At 36.3% G+C, this 24,643-nt stretch overlaps 1 protein-coding gene and 1 pseudogene across 1 annotated transcript; both read right to left on the bottom strand.

Moving 5' to 3' along the window:
• Positions 1-380: 380 nt before the first annotated feature.
• LOC110699951 lies at positions 381-24,376 on the bottom strand (annotated as a pseudogene).
• LOC110699994 (GTPase Der-like) lies at positions 566-6,346 on the bottom strand. Its single transcript, XM_021877481.1, has 5 exons — positions 6,301-6,346; positions 4,999-5,030; positions 3,650-3,772; positions 2,046-2,231; positions 566-850 (listed from the first exon to the last, which is right to left on the bottom strand). Exons 1-5 carry the CDS (start codon positions 6,344-6,346, stop codon positions 566-568), a joined length of 672 nt encoding a protein of 223 aa, XP_021733173.1.
• Positions 24,377-24,643: the final 267 nt, after the last annotated feature.

Raw genomic sequence — 24,643 nt, 5'->3', positions numbered from 1 at the left:
AGGATGTTTTTGGGAGAATTGATTTACAAAGTAGTTATAATTTATTTTAGGATAACCCCATATTACTAAATTGCTCAAGCTCTCTTACATGATGTCATTGTGCCTTATTTTCCTTCTATTCTCATGTTAAATTGATTTTATTTTTCTTTTAACATACATTAGAATGGGTTAGGTAAAAGATTTGCTAGTAGTTTCAAAATAATTCATAATCAAGTCATCAACATGTATCCATTATAATGTGTTACTATTTATTTAGGGTTTATCCACATTTAGGGAATTTTTCAATTGAGAAAAAATAAAATATTTGTGAAAGTAGGATTAGTTGGAGAGAAATTATAATATTGTGTTCTTTCAAAAAACAAAGATGTTATAATTATTATGAAACATATATTGAAAAAAAAAATGTGTTTAGTTTATTACATGTTTCGCTCATATTGCTAGAATATACCACCTTGTGATTTATCGAATCGTATTTGAAAAAATTATATACAATGACCATACAAACCAAAATATTTTCTCATACTTTTTGGCAAAGGAAAGACAATGTTGTGTGATTGTGTAACAATCATAACCTCAGTTTAACACTCCGCTTATCTGAAGATGCTCTTTCAACCAATTTTCCTGTATGGCTAAGTTTAGCAGGGGTGCTCTTGGAGGTTGTGTCGTGCCTACTTAGAGAGCGCTGCAAGATACGAATTGGGATCCCGCCCATATCAAAGTCTTCTTTCAAAGATTTTGTCAAAAACTGTATTTCCGTATCTGACAGCACTGTTTTCCCCTTCACAAAGGCAACAAATGTTGGTGGTCGAGCCTTCACTTGTGTGAAGTACTTGACCTTTGGCTGTGCAGCCTGATCTTTTCAAGAGTGCCTGCTCATAACCTAGAAACAGATAATCAACACCTTTAGGATCTGAAAATCAGTACGCTGTGGATCATCTGAACTCAATTCAAATTAGGATTTCATTAGCAGCCACTGATTCTTAATCAAGACAATACTTGGGCTTTATATTTCCATCCGACCTCAAACAGAGAAATGGCACCTTTGCCATATTTTGGCCACTGGTTTGTCTTCCACAGACTATGAAGCTACCATGGCTAACCATTAGTAATAGAGTAAATCATGGACTTGTGAATAATTATCAAGAATTCAAGATCAGGACTCCGGCAGATCCTGCTTTGTCTTAGTCAATTAAGTCACAATTTAGTCACCAACACATTTTGACCCTTGTGTCAAGTTGGCAAAAGAATTGTTTAATATCTATATGACCTTTAAAGGAAAATGGAACCATACCTTTCGCAACCAACGATTAAGTCGGGCTGTTGACAGCCGTAGACACCATTTCTCGTGTCAGTAACCTGATGCATGACTGCTATACGACCCTTTCCCCCCCCCCCACCCCCCCCCCCCCCCCCCCCCCGAGCAGAAACAAATATAACTGGTATTCCAGTTACCTGATGACAGGAGAGGGTTAGTTTTACAAAAATAAGACATTTCATGATCTCAGTTAAGATTTTGGTGCATAACAACTTAACAAGTCAAGGAGTTAAGTTTATTTTAAATACACGTTATAAGATATTTAGATATGACAATGTTACATCAATTACCAAAGATGTTGGTGAGTAATTTTTCAAGAAAGAGAGGAGGAGAAGTTAAATTAGGGTTTCTTTACAAACAGAGCGATCTGTGAGACTGACTAACAAACTCCTTCCTTTCACTCTCTCTTCCCCAAGTTCAAAAACAAGGAATAAAGCCCAATGTTCTCAGATGCAATTAGTTTTCTTATTTCCTCACTCACTTATAACTGAAATTTGGACAATCAACTCCTCACCCTTAAATTATCTCATACACTGCATACCAGACCCCTTGATAATTAAAGCACAAATAAGTTTTGTGGGAATTACTATATCATTAGCGCATGGAAGATAATAGAACTGACTTATCAAACAAGCTCATATGTTTAAATCTTGAAACACTATCACAACTCACAAGAGATAAAAAGGATTAGCAATAGAGAGCCATAGAATGAAAGTTTAAAAAAGCAAACCTGCGGTATAAGTTTCTGAATCTCTTCAGGAACAGCTTTAATGAAGTCTTCATATAACTTAGACTTCTGTTTTCCTTTCAAAAGATCCATTTTGTTTACGGTTACTATCAAACCACGTCCTTCTTCCACTGCCTGTCTAGCTAAAACTATTTCGGCATGCTTCATGCTCTTCTTGGTTTTTGCAACCTAATAGCCAAAATGAGGAGACAATAAACAATCAAAAATTTATTATGGTACACTAACAAGAAGAGGAAGCAAATCAAATCTATATATAGAAAGGCACAATTTGAGAGAGAGAGAGGGAGAGAGAGGGCAGGCTTTATGCCAGACGGGGGAATTTCTATTGCCTCTATCACAGCAGTTTCTCACACAGCTAAAAGGAATTGAACTAAATCTAGAAGACATCATGCATTCAGCATGCTAGGAACTTGACACAGGAGCTGCATACTTCAAGAGCTTTTAGCACTATTACTACATATATTTCTTACTTATATTATTATTTCCTCTGCTACAGTTTCTCTCACTTTCATTTTTCAAATTGTTTGAGCTTCTGATTTTACTATGTGCTATTCTCCAATCATCGTGATTGTTTTGATTCTTTCTCATATAGTTGCAGGCAATAATGATGCATGGCTCAACAACCTCTTCAAACCCCCACTCAAAAAGGTTGGAGTTGTCTCACTTTTTGATGAAGTGAATGGGTTAGCAAGAAGTTGCTGTTGAGAACAAGTAATGAAGATTTCCAAATTCAAACCATCTCTTGGTTAGAAAAAATTACTAGCAAGATTTTGTCAATGAAAATATTCTTCTCCATATTAATGCTACGTAGCTTAAATAGTGGAGTTCATCAAGAGTTCTTTACGATGAGCTATATCATTAAAACTGAAGGAAATGGTCTGTCCCATAGCAATTTGGCCAATATCGTCCATGGAGCAGGGACCTGGCCAGTTAAGCAAGCTCAAGCCCATAAATTATGGTAGTAATTAGACCACCTGTTTACTATTGAGCAAAGTTGACTCCCATAGCATTACTGTGGCAATTCAAAGAAGAGGATCCATTGTGGATGTTTTGGGCATACAAGAAGAAGAGGATCCATACAAGAAAAGATGAGATTAAAGATGAAACTACGAAAGTAACAAGGGGTGGAGTGGGATAAAATTAAAGGATTAAAAAATGAGATGACAAATTGTTGGGGCATGTTTGGTCACGCCAAACAGGAAAATAATGTTTGGTGATTGAAGATCAACAAGTCATTCATAGCTTTGCTGGTTTGCATAAATGGTGAGGTGAGATAATTCTTTCCCAGACAAGGTTCTTATTTTAAAGCTTTGCCTTTTAACTGCCAGCTCTATAACACAACTATTTATGAAAAAATGACCCACTGTAGTAAGTTAAGTACCTCTCACAGGATAGCAAAAAAAAAAAGGTGTAGCTTTTAGAAGAATTGGAATGAGAATTTAAGGCAAATAATGGCTTTGCTGAAGATTACAGATGATAACATAGCGTTACTAGTTTAAACTGATTTATATAAAATCTTCTTATCTAAATAAACTGTCTAATGTCAACCTTAAACATAGCACTGCAAGAGAGAATCAGTGGCTCACCTCCTCTCCATCAAGAACCAATGCAATTACATGAGCCCTCAAAAGATTTTTCCTGGTTTGCATAATGCTCAATGAAGCAGGGCCTTTCTCTTTTGTCCTCTCCAACCACCCAGCAGTGTCAACCTGAAGAAAGGAAACAAAATATAATTCACATTTTTGTAAGTCATAAATCAGAAGTCTGCTAATTTGACATTTCATGTGATACATTTTGGAACATCCAGGAGAGTGTGTGATAGTACCAAACATTTAAGGAGGTGAAAGATTATATTTCCTCCGTTCTTTATTACTTGACCCGCTTTGACTTTTACACTATTCACCACCCCTCCTTTGACCGTCGTTTGTGAATAATATGTAAGGAAAAATATATTCATGTATGATCTTTTTGGATTCGTCTCAAAAAGTACTATCTTACAATTTTTACTTATGAAGAATTTAAGTTATTGATCATTAAAGTTTTGCATTGGCAAGCGTAATAAAAGAAACAGGCCAAGTAAAAAATAGCAGAGGAAGTATGTATTAAAATTAGTTTGAGAAATATAAATATAATTTAGTAGAGCCATATTAATTAGGAAATTATCATTATCTGAATTCCTGAAGTATGTTCTTTCCGTGCATATTTATAATATGAAATCTTCTAAAAGCAGTGTCTAAACGCATCAACAAAAAAGTTTTAGCAGTTAAATGAGGTAAAATAACTGAATAACTGTCCTAAAGATTTGAGAAATATGATGGAGGCTTTAGGAACAGTAAGACGATACAAAAAAAATAAGAACAGTAAGTTCTTGATCTCTATGTGAAAGTAATATAACAGTACTACTATATAAAGTGTATCCAGAGTAATACTGAGAGTTCATAGATCAGGCTATTAGGATAACTAATTGTATATGTATAATTGGAGTAGATTAATATAAAACTGGATCACAGAAACAACCTCTCAACTAATAATCAAGGACCATCCACACAAGACATAATACAACTACTTATTAAAACGTTCTGAATGCATAATCAGACTTAGGGAGGAAACAGGGTCAAAATTTAAACACTGATAAAGACCAGTCACAGAGTGACCAATACAATTTCCTCTAACACATGTCAACAGAAGAATTTTAGACCACATTAAAAAGCTTATGATGAAATGGGTTATTGAATACAGATCAAGACTTTATGAAGTTGCGCTATATTTATTTTCTCATATTGGTAAGCATCTATACATATAGTACAGGTTAAAGACTTTATGGAACCATAGTTTTATATGTACAGGTGCAGGGTTTGAAAGTTTAACGCTTCTTAAAAATATACGGAACCATAAATTACAACAAATATAACAAACAAGTTTGAGAGCGATTAACCATATAAGGGACTTGGTCTACATGACCCAAGCCTGAAAAAGGTGCAAAACACAAGAAATACAGCCAGAAACAAGCTACGAAGAACCAGGGAGCAATTTAATTAACAGCGCATAAGCCACTTGATTAGGCATCTTTAGAGCACTGTGGTGCTACATTATGGATCTTCTTCACTTCAATCATGACAATGGTTAGCCCAGAAAGATTATGGGCTACTATATTAGGCATCTTTAGAGCACTGTGGTGCTACATTATGATCTTCTTCACTTCAATCATGATAATGGTTAGCCCAGAAAGATTATGGGCTACTATATTAGGCATCTTTAGAGCACTGTGGTGCTACATTATGATCTTCTTCACTTCAATCATGATAATGGTTAGCCCAGAAAGATTATGGGCTACTATATTAGGCATCTTTAGAGCACTGTGGTGCTACATTATGATCTTCTTCACTTCAATCATGATAATGGTTAGCCCAGAAAGATTATGGGCTACTATATTAGCTTCTCTGCTATTGATCAGAAAAGAAATCTTTTAATTTATCTTGATGCAGGAGTACACATCAGAAAATGACTGCATATTCATAACAGCAGTGGCAGATCTTGAAAAAAATTCTGTAGAGGGTTGATCAAAATTAAACGTGTTACATATAAATACAATCATACAACTGAAGTAACACAAACAAATGAGATCAATATCGCCAAATTTATACTTCACTAATAGTCTAATACATCCTAAGGTTTAGAATAAACGGCTATTTCACCAAATGCCGCTGAGAACTTTAAAAATTCACCAAATGTCATCGGATTTTTCAGAATTCACCAAATGTCACTCAGTTTTTAAATAATTCACCGAGTGTCATTAATGACAGTCATTAGGGTCTAATCATGACACATGTCATGATATGATTAGTCTATTTATTTTAAGTCATAAAAATTAAAAGAAAATCAAAAAATTAAATAAAAAAACAAAAAAAAAAAAAAAACCCAAAATTTTCCCAGCCACCTTCCCACCACCACCACCAAACCCTAGCCCCTCCCCTTTTCTCGCCGGAAAACAGCCGGCCACCCCCTTAACCACCAAAAAACGGTCGATCAACCCTTAAGCACTCCACCTGACCCACCGCCGACCCCCAAAACCACCCACACAACCTGCCCCAACCAACGTTACAAGGTTCGCGGTACGGAGCCACGAATCGCGATCTGATTCGTGCGAACCGGAACGCGGAACAAACGCGACCTGGGTCGCTGGTGGTCGCAAACCAGAACGCTGAAGGTGGCGACTCCTAGTTGTGGCTGAGCAAACATGGTTGTTCTTCCTCTGCAACCTTTAATGGCTTGTTTCTCGACATTTTCAATGCAGTTTTCTCTCTCTTTCTTCTTTCACGTGTATCTACTTATTTAATTTCTGAAGTTTTTGACTTTTTTTCTCCCTCCTCTCTCCTGATTTACCTAGCAGTAACATTTTTTTTTATATATGTGCACACACTAAGGGTGGCGGCTAGGGTTTTGTTTTAATTGGTAAAAAGCTTAAAAGGCCTTAAACCTATATCTGTCTATCAACAACTTGGGCTTTTTTGAAAAAAACAACTTGGGCTTTTTATTTTATTTACTTTTTTTTAGCAATCCACTCACCTAGATATAAAAATCTATCAATAAAAACCACCTATATAATTTATTTATTAATTTACTTATTTCGTACCCAATTGTACCGGATTCACCACGGGTAGCGTTCCGCGTATTCGTTTCCGTACCACGTTTCGAATCGAATCCCGTCCCATGTAACGTTGGCCCCGACCCCAAATACCACCAACATGAGCTTTGATTTAAACACCCAGCGCTTTCCAACCACTGCGCAAAACCACTCCTCCTATCCTTCACCCTTGAAAGATGAAATCGGCCATAGAAATCGACCATTGTAGATTTCCATGGTTGATTTCGGTCGTTTGAGGGTGAAGGGTTTCCACAATCGGGTTTTATTCTAGATTTCTGGGTTTCCATGGTCGGTTGTGGTGGCTATGTGATGCGTCGTGTTGGTGCGTGAGGTGGTTGCGGGGGTTGGGGTGGGCATCAGCGCAAGGTCATCGGGTAAACGGAGTTTTGTGGGTCGGTGTATGGGTGCTAGAGTCGAGTAGGCAGAGTTTTGGGCATTACGTGAGATGGTTGCGGTGGTTTTTCGGGGGATTAAGAGGAGTCAACGGTTTTGATGGGGTCAAGGGGTTCCAGCGGGACGTCAGGGGTTCCGACGGAAGGTTAGAGGGTTCCGGCAGGAGGTCAAGGAGTTCCGGCGGTTGGCTTTGGGCCGTCGGTTGGCTTAGGCAGGTGGTTACGGTGGTGGGGTTGGGTTGGGTTAGGATTTAGAGTTTTTTTTTAATTTTATTTTATTTATATTTTTTAAACCAATAATCGATTGACATGTGTCATGATTAAGCCTCTGTTAATCATTAATGGCACTCGGTGAATTATTTAAAAACTGAGTGGCATTAGGTGAATTCTGAAAAGTCCGATGGCATTTGGTGAATTTTTAAAGTTCTCAGTGGCATTTGGTGAAATAGCCGTAGAATAAAATTAGATAAACAAGTAATAATAATAGCTAGAGAATCTAGATGCTAGGAGATAAAGTAAGTGGAAAGGTCAAAATACTTAAATGTGGGTTATAAGCTTTAGCTTTGCAATTGTAGAGTATATTAGAAACCATATACGTAGTACATATAGTTGGGCCTACTCTTACACATTTTTTTTACTAGGCTATGTCAATAAATTACAATAGCCACCCTAATAGTTTTTGGGCTTGGACCAGGGGCCAGGCCCTTAATGCCCTCCCCCCCACCCCCCCTCCCCCCCCCCCCCCCCGGGATGATCCACCATTGCATAACAGAGATGAGCTTCTGCATTTTACAGCATCATTTTAATTGCGAATGCATCCAGTTACACCTCCTGCTCTTGGAAATAGAAGTACTTACCATGCACTATTCTAGATTTCTAGCCCAAGTCTACCTAATTCATGGACAATGAAGTAATAGTAAATGCAGGGTTTGATATATGTGACAATAGCTATATACACTATATTAGATGATGCTAAGACGTCCTCGGAGAACAAATATTTTCCTAAAAAAATTATATCACACATAAGCATATGGCAATTTCTTCTTCAAAGATGATATGTAAATATTATTAAGAGCAAATCAGGAATAACGTATGGACCAGATGTGCATAAGAACACCGGAAAAGGCTGATGAATTTATCAAGGTTCAAGGCTCTCAGAGTCTCAGATTGCATCACATATTTTAAAGGACTTCCATAATATACCACAGAGTCGTCACAAACACAAAGGATGTAAAAGCAAGCTTGCAGACCAATCAGATATTTTATGTTATCTATATCAACTATAGAACATTCTATGTTCATGACCCATATGAGAAGAAAGCAAAGCAGAGGACATAAATTGATATATATCATAAAGAAAGTATGTTAAGAAGACATGGCAAACAATAGTTATAATACTATAAAGGAAAATTTAACAAGAATAATCCAACCTTTGTGTTGTTCTCCCAAAATAATCCAACCTTTCGATTAACCCTGAAAAATCCTAAGTTTGCTATTTATTTTCTCGCAGCAACCCTCGCAGGTCACCTTACTCATTATAGCAGGTTGCAATCCACGTGTCACTTCCTCATTGGTTAATTTTTTATTTATTTTTATTTCATATATTCAGATGAAAAAAAAATCCTCCCTTCTTTCTCATCTTCCTTCCCGGCCTTTCCTCCAACCCCTTCCACCACCTAGGCCAACAACACTGTGGCGCCACCCCCACCACCACCAACACCACAAACCTCAAAACCCCCACAACTTGACAACCAACTTATGACTCCACTCCCCAACCACGACCAATCCCCATCCACGACCCTACAATCAAATCCCCCTTCCCCCTTTGACCTCTCATTTCCTTTCTTTATGGCTGCTTTCATTGGGGCTTTAATCCCACGCTTGCAAAAATGTATTCATGCTTTTTTTTTTCTTTGACACTTGTAGCTGATATAGAAAGTTTTGGAAAGTGTTTTCATTAAATTATTTTAAAACACATAATATACTTATACTAGACGCTAGTGCAATAATGGGGCACAAGTTGATGCATACTATACAAAACAGTAGAATATCAATTTTGGCAAATGCCAAAACGGAATTGTTAGGAATTCTCTTAAAGATGGATAAACTATAACATATTGTAGACAAAAGAGTGATATATGGCAATACATAAAAAGCTAAGGCATCACTATACCTGCATTTGGCAAGCTAGTTGACAAGATAGTCCTCACTTTTCCATCCCATCCAAGCACACTGATTGCTGTAGCAATAGAAAAAAGGAGAGCAGGACCAATCCGCAGAAGAGATCTAAAGTATTAAAAAAGTCAAGTTCAACAAGTTCTATATATATTCTTAATTATGAGATCCAAAAACTAAAAAATGGTGCCCAATTGACAAAGGATATTGAAGGAAGTCCTATCAAATTTTGCTAAGCTACTAGCCAAAATCTCCAAATCTGCTGAAGCAATAATAACTCTATGAGTAGTCATTATCCCAGCAACTTGACCTCTAAGAGTCTCCTGCCAATGAACCTACAAAGGTAGTCAACCAACAGACATCAACATTAACCAAATGCCTCTTAAGAGGTAAGTTATCTGTGCATAAATGTGATTGTAACAAAAAATATTTCTCATCACTGTATCAAATATCACCTGGAGTACTATCTCATTCGCTTTCAGCTTGATTGACTTCCGCCCTTCAGCTATTGTTGGTATATAATGGCCACGGCCATCACTGCTTGATAGACGATATCCTTGCACAATCTTTGCCAAAGCAATTTGATTTCCATGAGAAGCAAACATCAAGGTGGATTCTGCAATTAAAAAAATGGATCAGCAATATATTCAAAAATAAAAGTGAAAATCAAAGATATAAATTTTCTTTTGTAATTACCTAACGGAGTACAGAAGATACGGTCAACTTCAGATTAGAACATAAAATGCACTGGACCCTTGACAGAACTTGTTGGAGCAGGATCAGCAGCCAGATCTGCTGTAGGATTTTCTTCAAGTGCTGCTTTGTTCTTGTCATCAAGTTCTTTAGATGACATTCCAGGAAGTATATACAAAGCAAGTCCAATCTTATCACTGTCAAGAATAGCAAACTGGTTATCATCAAGACCAATGAACGCTGCATCTTGACCTACATCAATACAAAATCCAGTGTGAATATTTTTCCACATGAAGACCTGAAATAGGTTTCTTATTTACCAACCTTTGACTGTACTATCTTTACTATTCGGCAATCGAGTATCAGTATTTTCTTTGTAGAGAACAACTTCATTTGCTGCACCACTTAACTCAAAAATAACAAGAAATAAATTCTGCTTCCTACTATATACAACACTCTTTGGTTGATATTCAACATTTCCAGGAATCTGAAAGCAACAACAAAAAAAGGTAAGAGTTAAAAGACATGATCATGGAAGCAGATACACAAAAACATCTCAACACTTACAAAAAAAAAAATACTATACAGAAGTTAGCCTTAGTACCGAGCTGTAAAGCTTTTTGTCAAAACTATTTGCTCCAGAACATAGATTATAGGCCATGAGATTTACACCTTCCATGTAGAAAGCTCTGACAGGATAATGCAGAACCCAATTTGCTTTATTGAAAAAATTAAGCTCCAAATGAAATGGCTGAAATGAAATACCAATTTCAAGGAAGATAAGTTTAATGAAATAAAAAAGATATCAAATTAAAGGTAACTGGGATCAGTGAAAGATGTACAGTCAACAGGAAGATGTCTGAGATGGTTACTAGTATCTAGTAAGGTGATGAGAGGCAAACGAGCAACTGGAGCACTTTTGGCATGCCCCTCCAAGAAATGTTGTGAAACAAAATAGAATATAGAACAATACATGAAGGAATAAGTATCAAGAGCAAATTACTTTGAAAGGAATAGTAGTTTCCCAACTGGAATTTTATATCACAGAAACAAGTGTGTTGAACAAAGAACTGGAAACCCTTTGACTCAATGTTATTAATGAGATTGATAGAAATCTGTAAACACTGATATAAATACTATCTATTGATGTAAGCAATTTCTTAAACATAACCAATTCCATGAATTATATTATCTACAGCAACAACAAACATAATTCCAAGCAGTTACTGATCATAGAATGTCACCAACTTATAATATACTGTAATAGCATCTAACTGTGGCACATCCGCACATCCATAGTTCCATACAAAAGATATGAAAATATGTTTCCAGGGCCAAAGTGAGAACAAAGTTTCCACAGTTACCAATCAGATATGCCTTAGGAAAGAAAAAAAAGGCCATAAACAGAAATGCTTCAACATTCATAACAACGGAATCAAATGTGCAGTTGTGCATTATAGTCATAAGATGGAACTTCCCCTACAGCATAAAGGCCCACAATAGTTTTTCAAGTATAAGAAAATGCAGCAACATACACTGTACAGGAAAGCCTTCCCCGCAATGTCAGCAATTGTAAGCTGATTTTGTCTGGCATAATAAAGAAAATTTTAATCAGATATGAAGAAACTAAATCAATTAATATTGAAAAAACAAATGAAAAAGATGTTTTTCAACAGAGAGGTACCGGGCTTTTCCTACTTTTCCTACTTTAAAGTGCAAGTGTTCAACATTTGTCATTTAGCCAGAACAATGACTGATTTCACATTTAGGCTATGTTCAGTTCACATGATCTAATCTGGTATGAATTTTTCTTATTTCATCTGATCTGATTTCTAAATTTGACCAAACATTGACCTAATTTGTACACTAATTCGTAAGATAAATAATATCAAATGGGATGTCATTAGATTTGTATTAATATGTACTTTCCATAAATGAAATTTTCAAAAAAAAAAAAAAAAAAAAACAAAAAAAAAATATTAATTATCAAAATGAAGATATTCAACGATAAATCAACACAAATAGAAAGATTTGATAAGCTTTGATGTGGTCAGATCAAAATATGTTGATATCAACTTATATAAGCTGAACTGAACATAGCCTTAGTAAAAGGTTTAACTAGAGATATCAACTTCGATCAACAATTAAATACCATGATATTGACACAAAAAATAAACATATAATTAAATAAAATAAAAGACTATCACCCTTTGTTAATTGATAATATTGTCGATTATGTATTGACATGCATAGTGAAAAAATGCCAATGCAATGATATTGTACTTGAGTAAAATGTAAGATGCCTGAACTTGAGAAAGATTTCTACAGTAGCATATCAAATCATGGTGTAACAGACACCATATAAATTTATCAATCCTTTTAGAAGGTTCGAGTGTTTTGAAAACGAATCATGCAACATGCCCTTGCCTACCAAGCAGCAAGGGTGCAAGTCTTGTGCGGAAAGGGACGAATACTTATGAAGCAAAAGTAAGCGTTTGATTCATAAGAAGCAGTTTTGCCAATTGGTTACAAGAGGGAGGCGTTAGTCGCTACACTTGTGTGCGCATAGCAGGCACAAGCGGGGCCAAGTGGCCAACACCGATGTTTAGTGTCTCCAGCAGTGCTATAAACCAAGTGAGTAGCGGAACGTTTGAAAAGGTCTAACAAGACACAAAATGACATAAGGATTAAAGAAAGATAGTCATGGGTAAGAAGCTTTATGGCCTTCTGTTTAACTGTAGTTCTTTCAAGTTTAAACAGATAAACATAAACAGAATACCTTAAAAGACAATCCCTGTTCGCTTATAAGGATAAACTCTTTCGTATGGCTTGCTTGTTAAGAACATAGTGTGAAGCTGTAAAACTATCCCCCACCCAAAAAAAAAAAAAAAAAAATGATTTTTATAAGAAGGATCGTAATACAAATTTTTAGAGAAAAAAAAAACTATATATAGCGGGTATTTAAACCCTAATCCAACATGCAGCCACATGGCCTTCATCCCTATGGTGTACAAATCAACTAGAAAATTAAAACCAATTAATCAACACCGAAATCCAATTCATATATAAGCATTTCTTGTAACATCAAATTCTTTCAGAACTCAAACCAATAGTCCAATAATACTCCCACCCGCCATCCTTGCTTGGCTTGATAGTTTGTTGTGTAACAAATGCCGAATGTGAAGTAAAACATTAATTTTAAGTTTTGAATTTGCCAAGATTTCTAATATACCAATGTTCGAAGGGTCTCCTATTCTGCTCAATATATATTGACCCCTTACCTAGAACCTCAGGTTCAGAACTTCAGATACCCACAAATACCATTGTTCACCTACTGGCTTCATACAGATCAGTAAAGAATAGTTTCCTTAAAGCCTTATATTCTAGCCTTATAATAACATGTACTATCACATAAAAAAAAAAAATAACAAAAAAAAAAAAATATTAAAAAAAAAGTACTCCTTCCGTAACGTTTTACTCGCAACAAACTAAGGAAGAACGGACTCCTAGGCAAAAGTTTTTAAGGGAGTAAATTAAAGTAAAGTGCATGTGATTAGTAGAGTAAAGAAGGGAGGGAAAAAAAGGTGGTCCCTTTTTTAGTGGAGACCATGTGGCCTTTTTGTTATTTTCCCTCTTTTTTCCTTCTCTTAGTCACGTAAAGGGAGGACTTTTTTTTGGAGGCAATTTTTTAAGCCTCCAAAATTTTCATTTTTCCCCCAAAAAATCCTGAAATTTTAAAATCAATTCAAAAAAATTTCAAAAGGCAACAAAGCAATAATTTTACCAATCAAAAGCTCCTTATAAAAAGGAGTACCTGTTTCAATCACCACCCTCATTCAAACACAGGAGGGTTTTGGGGGAGTGGGGGGGGGGGGAATTAGAATTCTTCAAAATCAGAAGTTAGAGGATACAACCCAGAAATACACCAACTGTTTGAAAATTACAAAAACCATAATCTGAAATTAGTCCTAATTCCTAATTGATGTGTTAGTAGTAGCAGCATTAGTGAATTTGTACACGAATTAGGCTCCACTGAAAGCTCCCAAAAAAAGGCAAGTCACCTCCACTTCATCACCTACCATCAAATCTGGAAAAAAAATAATAAGGGACTCATGGAAGAAATGTTAGATGATTTTTTCAACATAAACCAACTGCTCATGGAGCAGGACATGGTGATGGAAGAGAATTCCAGTTTAGAAACAACATGAACACATCTCATCAGCAGAATCAGAAACAGATACAGAGCAAAAAAATCAGCAACAATTATTTGTGAGGAGCAGGAGTGACTTAAACATTGAAGAGAAAAGGCAGATTGTTGATGATATTCTGCTTAATATGGTAGGTGACACACTGCTAAGAGGAATGCTGACCTCATTGGCAAAGAAACATCATGTACACAAATCTACTACAAGCAGGTGGCTAAAAGAAATTAAAAAACACATGCAACTGGGAGAAGTAGTGGATGTCAGAACCAAAAAGTTAGGGAAAACTGGTCGCAAGCCATTTGAATACTCTGATGAGTGGCTTATGTCTGTCCCACTTTATAAGAGAACCACAAACAGAAGCTATGGTGCTGCTCTACATGTCAATCATATGGTGATACACAGGTTGAAGAAAAGGGGCAAACTTAGGGCAGTGTCAGCAAGTAATCACCCAGCATTATCAGAAAATCACAAAGTTGCAAGGCTAAAGTGGGTACTGCAACACATTAAATCCAACTCCAAGTGAGGGGGACCCTACAATTATGGATATGCAACATCACATACACATTGATGAGAAGTGGTTCTACCTAAACCCAGAGACAAGGACTTTCTATCTCACCCCAAATGAAGAGGTCCCATACAGAGCACAACAGTCTAAAAGGTTTAAGATAAAGGCAATGTTCATGGGAATGGTGGGCAAACCACTTTATGCTGCAGATGGGACTCTTATACACTCAGGGAAGTATGGTTTGTTCCCTTTTGTGAAACATGAGAGGGCAAAAAAGAAAAGCAAAAACAGAGAAGCAGGCACAATGGAGTCTAAAGCAATTCAGAATGTGAACAAAGAAGCGATCAGGCACATGATTTTAGACAAAATCATCCCAACAATTCATGCACAATGGCCAGCACAATTATCAAAGAATATAATCATACAATGGGATAATGCTAGGCCACATCATGTACCAAGAGATGAAGAGTTTTTGGCAGCAACACAAGCTAATGGGTTTAACATTCAATTTGTTTTACAACCTGCCCAATCACCAGACCTTAATGTGTTGGACCTAGGTTTGTTCAAGGCAATTCAATCCATACAATACCAGTCATTCCCAACAAATACTGATAAGCTAATTGAGAAAGTGGCAGAGGCATTTGAGATGTTTGATCCAACACTAAATAGGTACACTTGGATCACACTACAGTCTTGCATGATTAAGGTGTTGGAAAAACAAGGTGGGAACAACTTCAATCCACCACACATGGCAAGACAGGCAAGGGACTTTGGAGGACATTTTGAAGGTAGACAGGACACTAATTGTAGACACAGTGCAATATCTCAACACCCTCTTTGTTCCAACCACAAGACCTCAACCACAAAGTGAAGAAATGGAAGTAGATGCAGATTGAGGTTCACATAAGCAAGTAAACACATGCAACTTTTTGTAAATGAACAAGACAACAAGTAATTTTTTGTAAATGAAGAACTCATCAGCAACCAAGTCAAAAGACCAAAGACTGCCACACATAACCATTAACTTGAAAACTAAGTTATTGTTTGTTTTGTAATGGTTAAGTGTATTTTGTTAAATAGAGTAGGTAGGCAGTCTTAGTAGGTAGTTATTATTGAAATGGAATTATGTACAATCTACAATTTTTTGGGCAAATGAAATCATAGCATTAACAAGTACACACTGTATTTAAAGTATGGCATGGTTATTGTCTTTTTTTTCCATCAGATGGGATTGGTTTAACCATATTAGCCACCATTAACAGGCACCTCAACAACATCCTCTGTTAGAAGATGTTGGAGCTCCCTTAAATAATGGGCTCAAGTCATAAGAGTCCCTTCATCATTTGGAAAACCTACAACTATGATGCAATGTGGGTAGAGAGACTCAATGCATCATCACAAAAGACTAATGAAAGGGACTTACTGAAACAGTGGGGACTCATAGGCAACAACATCAACACACATCAAACCAGAGTATTCCAAAGGCTAAATCACCACTGTTATGGTCATCAACCATACATCAAAACATCTCCAAGTTGCATCACTACAGACTCATATCAACAATAACCAACCCACAACAGCCTATTCATATACCATGCTGTAAATAAAACCACACAAGCCAAGCAACTCAGAGGCAATAACTAAAAACCAAAGCAATCCCAACTTAAAATCACAACCAAAATCCATGCTCACAATATAACCAAACAACAGGAAGGCAATGAATTCAAGTCAAGTGCCCAATATAACAAAACAACAACAAATTTCCCTTACCCAAACCAACAATTTCAACCAGCATAAGCACACGAGGCAACACCCCCAATTTATAACCACAATCACCAACAATGCCAATACGAAATCAACAAATTCAAGTCAACAAGTACAACCAACAACCATACCCAACATAATTACAGGACAAAACAGCCACAATTGTTTATTTTGTACACAAAAAACCAAAAAACAACAGTTTTATCCAACGATATCAAACAAGGAATGAAAATCACAACCAAAAATCAGTCAAAGGGACTCATATTTAGGCAAAATTCATAAAATTAGGGTTTAGTATTAGTTACGCTGCATGCTCAGAGATCTGGGGGAAATTCATGAGGGTACTTGTCCCTCAAATACGCCATGTCCAGACAGATCTAGGCCTCTTCTGTCCCCGTGGAGACGCGCCGTCGCCTAAAACCTTCTCAGGCGTCACCACGATGTCCGAAGCAGCATTTTTTGGGCTTTCCTTCGACGTTTTCTCAGCACCGACAACTTCAACAGCACGAGGAGGTAGTTCAGCAACCACCTCCGCCGGAACAGGGATGGTCTGCACCGGATCTACTTCCAGAACTTCCTCCTCGTCGCTGGAAAAATACAATTTCGCCCCAATTTTGCCTCCAGAGTACCGAGAAAACGAAGAAGAACAACGACGAACTGGTTTCATAACACCAGATCCCCTACGAGCGATGTACATAGTGGATTCCTCACCCTTTTTTGGACGAATTTGGGACTCTTTCTTTGCTTTTTTGGAACTCCCCACAAAAAATTAAACAGAGACAACAGAGAGAGAACTAGGGTTTCACTCATGAGAGAGAACAGAGGACGAAGATGAGAGAGAAAGGAGGGAAATAGAGTAGATCTAGGGTTTATAATGTTCATCTGGAGAATTCTCCAGAATAAGGAGAGTCTGGGCACCATGAACGAGGAGAATTGATTGATCTTCATTCAATTCTGGTAGTTGAGGAGTTGGGGAGTTGAATGATTTCTAATGAAATCAGAAAGGGGTGGGTAATTTTTGGTGGGAATGGTTAGATTAGATTAGGTTAAGTGTATTTGATTATAAGTTAGATAAGTAGTGTTTAGGGATTAAAAAAAATTTCAGAAATAACTAAGGGTAAAATAGTCATTTCACCATTAAAAACATACCATATAAGGAAATAATTTTCTTTGTTGCGAGTAATGTGTTACGGCTAAAAATAGTAATTGTTGCGAGTAAAACGTTACGGAGGGAGTACATTTTATGCTTCATAAGAAAATACTTCGTAAATAACTACCACAGAACAAGAATTGACGATAAGCTGGCAGAGCAAATAATAAGTTAAGTCAAACCAACATTTCTAGAAGTTGTGCTCATTCTATCACCCTAGCATAAACATATGTTTGCTAGGTTTTATCCCAACTTAATTGGTCTCCTTTAAAAACAGTGTACAATTGGCATTGCTCAAGTCTTAGAAAGAACGTCAAATACAGTCCTAGTCCAAGATTTCATTGCAACTCAAAGTTAAGCAAGGAGGCAAGAACAAGTGACTTCAACAAAAACTTCAAATCTCTAAGAATACAAGTGAGGTGGTAAAGAAACAGCATGGAAGCTACAAATCTATATTTGACCAGCAGTATAAGATGCCAAAGCCTATTTCTTTGTCACTAAACAATAGTTGAATCACATCATCAGAAAGACTTGAAGTTTAAATAAAAGAGAATCTTAGTGCACTTGTACGTCCAGCTTCTAGCACATCTTCAAAGGAAACAGGCATTGAAGCATCTCAAAGAAACATTATGGCAATGCATTTAGAAAAAAGAAGCTAAAAACAATTTCTTATCACCTGAAGATCCCCTTGCACTTTGGAGAACAGCGCAGAGTTGTTTCCTTCCTTCCCTAGTGAATGCCTTGTTTTTAACATTGTCTACATTTGCCATTTTCTAAAAGATAAATATATATATATATATATATATATATATATATATATATATATATATATATTAAACCTTCAAAAATTTAGTGATAAGCCAAGAAAATTTATTCAGATGAATATACTCAACTGCAAATAGTAATGAGGCCATATTTAGTTTAGTGTGAACTTCCAGAGCTCGGACACGTGGCAATGGATAAGCAACTTCTTTACCCTGCTGAGATAGAATCTTTGGAATGTCGAGAGATTCGATTGCTACAAGAGAGAGATAATTTGTAAACATGAGAGAAAAGAAAATGATAGCAGCTTCAAAGAACAGCTTACATCAAGCTGCAACCACAACAAGCTCTTACAAAATGAATCGTGTATACTTGGCTAAAAAGTATAACTTCTCCTGGATTTCTGTGGACTAAAGTACATCCACCTCCAAAAATTGTCTCATCGATGACACAAACGCTCAAACATATACATACACAGAGAGAGAGGGAGCTAGAACACACATGCCAAGCATTCATAATCTCTCTATGATTGATTGTTCAACAAGTGTAATAGATTTGTTTACAAAGTTAAAAAAATGATCTAAAAAAATTAGACTTTGACATAAAATGTTTTACGCAGAGTCTGCAATGCACATGAAGGGCTTAAGATTTTTGACAGAGGATTTTTCAGATTTTATACGCTTTTTCTTAGGCTACTTTATTGGTGTAAGAAGCAGCTACTGGAAGATTTCTATAAAGAATATGCTGAAAAGAAGGGTAGCAGACCAACAACAACCGCCACAGCCTATAGGCAAAGAAGCTAATAACACTTCCCTCAAGCTTATCGCTCTGTTACTAGAGTTTGTCTACTCTTTTACAATAGCTCAACTTAATTCAGCCAAAAATGTCTCTATGATTGGAAATGAAAACTGAATAGAGTTTGGCTCGTCTCTCTCCTTTAGTATTTAAGTAAGACTGACTGTTGCAAAGCCACGTGGTGTTTTTAAAAAACTTATAATACTCAAAAGCTATCGACGCCCTACAAAGGCCACAATACAAAGTGCAAAAAGCTCTGCACCTGCAACCTAGAAAAAAGCACATAGGCATGCGCCTTTTTTAGGTCCTTGTGCCTGGCAGAGCTAAGGCGCCAGCTCTTGAACCTGAATGCGCCTTGCGCACTTTTCAAAATTATTAAGTCCTTTATATTAGAATTTATAAATAATAACTGTCGTTTCTAACAATAAACCAAGAGGGGTCTTTTACAGGATTCTGTTAATCTGCATAAAAACACTTGATAATTATTTACAAAGCATTTAACGATATATGATTATTTAATATTTTTTTTCAAAAGGTGAACATTAAACAGATTACAGCAACTAATTCTTCCTCGTACAGAAATGAGAGGGTAATGTGAGATAAGTTTCATAACCAGGATTCAGTAAAACATATCTAGAATTCTTGAAGCAGAGAACACGACCCTGAATCCTCTAGAGTTCATCTTGATAAAACTAATAATCTTACTAAAAATAAGATTAATTACACAAATTTGTCAGCAATGAAAAGAGTAAAAGAATTTTCTAACCAGTAGGCTCAAAGAAATTTGCTTGCATAGGCGCTCTATTGGGATTTAGTACCACCCATGTTTTCCAGACTTGAAGTGAACCATCTTTTGACAAAGTGGCTATCAACCGCAATGCTGGCAGCCAAGCAACTGATGTGATAGGTTGGGAACCCACTTGTGTTCTGAAATAGATTTTAATTTTAAGGGGTGATACATTGCGCATGACTTATGTCACGATTTTATATGCAGATAATTGTAATAACAAAATAGTAAGGAGGAAGGACCCAAATTAAAAGGACAGACAATAATTCATAATTAACAAACAGCTTAATCAAGAACAAGTCATAGTGAGACACTTATTAAAGGTAATTAAAAAGGATCTTACATTCCAATCATACTTGGTCTCTAGTGTACCCGCCTGTCACGAACAAACGTCTACTCTAGTGTTGGATGAAAAGCAAAGGCACCAGCACCAAGTAGCTTTATAGTATTATCAACTGCAACATCAGGTTAAAGTGAGGCATATACATATGTGTCCATGCTGCTGCAAAGCAATCTAAGTAGGAAGGCAAGAATGATACTCCAGTCTTACGCTGTAATGTGTAGAGAACTGCATACGTATGAATGTTGTAAGCTCTAATCAGCCCTTCTGCATAAGCTACATACTGAAATCACAGCCTCATAAAGCTCAGAATTGGTGGTCAAACAGATTATGAGCAGCAAAGAAAAAGTGAGCAGGACATCAAGCAATGGAATTACCAGAACTGGAAGTCGGGGATGACAAGCAAGATTCACAATAGGTTTCTTCAAATCTGTCTTTATTTTTGTGGGAGACCTGCCGCCCTCAACAGTTCCAAAAACTGCTTAAAGAGTATAAATAAGTAGAATTGCTAAAAAAAAAAAAAGGTTGAGCCATTAAGGAAGAAAGTTCACGTCATGCACACAATAATTAAATCAAACACGGAGCCTCATCTCCCCTCTTAGCTATATAAACCAATCTTTTTCTCAAACTCCAGTTATATAAAGCTAGATACTGCCACAACCACAACAGCAACTACAATAATAAATATCCTTCAACATTTTGGCAATAATTTTAAGGCAACAAGTGGCTGTTGGGTCATTCATTGTACTATCATTGAAAAAGCAGATGTGGTAAGAAAAAGCAGTGAGGTATTAATTTTATTTTATTTTTTATTGAATGAGAAAGCATATGGGAGGGACCAAACTTTTTAGTCTTAGGAAGAGAGAGGTATTGTTACATAGATGGGGTCATTCCTAAAATAAAAGTGTAACGAGTATTCAAGGAAAGGTGAAAAAGGAAGGTGTAAAGACAAGTCTAGGACGGAGGGAGTCATGAAAACAATAGGGTAGTATTAATAATTTAATAGTTGCTCTACAAGCAGCAAAAACAATATAGGAACAATACACAATTGTTCATGATCTTAATTTCTTAATACTGACATAAACAATAATTCTAATCTTTATTGAAGGCAGTAAAGTTCATAATAGAAGAAAGAAACCCTTGGAGGCTTGGATACAGATTAAGTAAAAGCTATTGATATTCCTGCCCATAGAAATATGAGGATCACCCACCTTCGAAAGGCTTCATCAACTTGATATTAATGTTGTAAGTTTTAAATCTAGATAAGTTTTAGTTTTTCCAACTGGAATAGCAACAACTATATTGAAGCCCGGAATAAGAGCTTCAACCAACTTCCCCTCATAAATGTTACATTGCCCAATATAAGACCATTTTCTTCCTAACAAAAACTACACAGGACATTTGATGCAGACAAACAAGTTGAACTGCAGGCACCTCTAATAGAAATTCATTATCCACATAATTATAGTGCCAAACAAACCTGTTACACTCATCTTCTTGTGAAAACCAAAAAAAACAACAGGTTGGAGAGGAGTCAAGGCCATATGAACTTCAGCATCAGAAGAAATTGGTTCCATTTTCCTCTCCGGTGAGTGAAGAACACAAGTTTGCTCCGCATCAAAATCACAGGAGCGAATGGTACAGTCCTAAACAGCAAAACACTCCATCAACATTTGAAATGTCATTAAAAGATATTAAGCTGTTCACAAATTAAGGATCTCAGCTTTACTATACTTTCCCCAAATGCTAGTTCGGGGCTAATCACGGCGGTAAGTGGTACCAGAAGGCAGCATCCACTTAATACTAATTGATCTAAACATTGAAGTGTCAACAACATGAGTGCAAGAGATGAAGAGAGAGATCTTATTCATTCAAAGTTAAGCATAAAACCACAGTATTTTTTGAGACAAGAGCACCACAGTGAACTTTTATGACAAGAACACCACAGCGAAGTTCTGTGAAGAGCATACCAAAATACTAACAGAGTTTAAGAAGAAAGACATGATCATCAGTGCCCATATAACTTAATTATTTTTCCCTAAGATGCAAAAGCACCCTTTGAGTTTATAAGATATCTTAAAAATTGAAAAATAATCTAAAGGGACATCGTACCCTTTCCACCATTTCATCCACAAGCTACTGAATTATCAGCAATTGTCAGTTCAAACTTCAAAAGTGCTTAGAAACCATTTTTACAACGCAAAGAAAGGAGGAAAACTACCCCCAGAGAAGAAATTTGACTCATCACAACATTGTGACTACCAAAACATAAACATACTAACATCCTTCCCCAAAAACAGGGCCTTGAAAATATATAAAGAAGCTGGTGTAGACAGGAGAATGTCAATGGAACCATCATCAGCATATACTTCCTGCCCTTTTTTTTTTTTTTTTCTCCTTGCAACAATTTTTGTTTTTACATTTGCCAATATATAACTTCAATCGTTTTTATCTTTAATTATACATTTGTAACAATTATAACAATTAGATTATAACAAAGTATACATTGAGACAAATCTAACAAAACCCCATATAAATCACAAAACGGAATTGAAATAAAGTATGTGAATAGTGTATACTATTAAAATGTTGCAAGTAATAAAACAAAGGAAGTATATCATAACATGGGGGAGGGAAACAGTAAGAAAGAGGTAAAAGGTGAGAGGCGAGAGGGACCATAAAAATCATGTAAATGAGGGACTTACAAAATGTCAATAAGACTATATTCAATTTCTTAAAGGTTATTGATCCATAAAGGAAGAAGCGATTAGATAATATATCTTATCATAACCCTCCTTTCATACCTAACACTCCCATAGATTAAAGATAACTCGAAGCCATTTATAGACAACATCCACAAGCAAGGAGACATCGTTTAGAACTTCCCATAGCTTTGTTCAAGGGAATAAACCAGAGGATGTGGTAAAGGAAATTTAGGCGGGTGCAATTTCAAGAACAAGGGACATTACAACCTAAATGGTCAAAGATTGCAAGAATATATCTCAATGAGTGCCTAAGTATTTTATAAAAGGGAAAACATGCCCTTATATTGTTAGATCCTTAGAAGTAGATGGTTATTACTCCAAACTCCAGAGTTGAGGGAATTAAGAAAATTGAAAAGGATTACTAACTAATGTAGATCTTGCAAACCACAACTAGTGAACCTTCTCAACCACAAGGTCAGATAAATTTTGAGTTTCGCTACTAAGGATCCCGATGATTGTGTTAATAACCTGAACAACATGAAGTTGAACTTAGTCCATCCAAAGAACAACAAGCCAAACCAATATCTCTGGTATATACACGAAAGAATGAACTGGTATTGAATCTGGTATTGAATGTTATGGGACTTGAGATCTGATATTAAATATAGAGTAATAGTCTTATAGAGAACTTTCGCCATGAATCTTGAAGTTTTTTCATCCTATAGCTGCCTTTTCAGAGGACTTAGCTCGGATATTAAGCCTCAACTAGTCTTACGAGAAAATGACAATTCAGACCATGGATTTAAGCCCTCATAATTTAAGATACTTATGGTTTTAGACTGCCTTACGATTGAGAAATAGACCGAGACTTTTGGAACATCATTTTGTAAAAAGGGTGATTCGGAGGGAATATCAGGTTGAAACAAAGTGTAAATCGAGCTAGGAGACATGTTCAAGCAAGAGATATCTACAGTTAGTACTCAGTAGATGGCAAACCTTGCTTTTCTAAGAATCACAGAAACCCACATTACTGGCTAGCACATGTGAATGAGTTGTAGACCTAACTTGAATTCTATTCTAATACGTATATATGTATCAACTATCAAACTAAAGAGTGAAACATAATCCGTATAAAAGTAAATCAACACCTCTCATATCTTGGGCGAATGGCAAATTATGAGTACAATTTACAACAAGGCAGTGTAATTCTATAATTCCGTAAAATTACCTCGAGTATAGTAATCACAACATGACCACTGGTAGGACTATACGACAGGCGAACCAATGTCAATGGTAGAGATCTTACTCCCAGTAAGTGCATCAAATTCAACAACACACCAAGCAAGATTAAACAACATCACATACCAATTCAATCACAGTACAATCACCTACTTCATATAATCAAAATCACACAAAAAGATAATCATAATTTCAATAAATTGAAAATTAAGGTTTAGCAATATTACCAATAATGTATTTTCCGACAGCAGTAGCAATTAGGACTTGACTGGGATGAAATGCAGCGGCATAAGGCTGATGCAATTAATTTCATGACACCAGAAGATGACCATGATCACAATACTAATGAGTAATGACATTGGCATGGATAAGATGACTGGGAATGCTGAGTCAGAAAAGATGGAAGGAGAGAATGCTGAGTCA

Source organism: Chenopodium quinoa, unplaced genomic scaffold (genome assembly GCF_001683475.1).
Source record: "Chenopodium quinoa cultivar QQ74 unplaced genomic scaffold, ASM168347v1, whole genome shotgun sequence".
Classification (NCBI taxonomy): domain Eukaryota; kingdom Viridiplantae; phylum Streptophyta; class Magnoliopsida; order Caryophyllales; family Amaranthaceae; genus Chenopodium; species Chenopodium quinoa.
The sequence above is the reverse complement of the archived record's forward strand: the minus strand, read 5'-3'. Positions and strand labels throughout refer to the sequence as shown.

What these genes read in the sequence shown, in the direction of transcription:
- LOC110699994 (XM_021877481.1), bottom strand. Translation starts at nt 6,346, where the DNA reads ATGTCGAGAAACAAGCCATTAAAGGTTGCAGAGGAAGAACAACCAT. An exon ending in TGCAGAGGAAGAACAACCAT is followed by an intron (nt 5,031 to 6,300) that starts GTTTGCTCAGCC and finishes CACCTTTTTCAG; the next exon opens with GCTTGGGTCATGTAGACCAA. An exon ending in TAGACCAAGTCCCTTATATG is followed by an intron (nt 3,773 to 4,998) that starts GTTAATCGCTCT and finishes TCCTTTCTTCAG; the next exon opens with GTTGACACTGCTGGGTGGTT.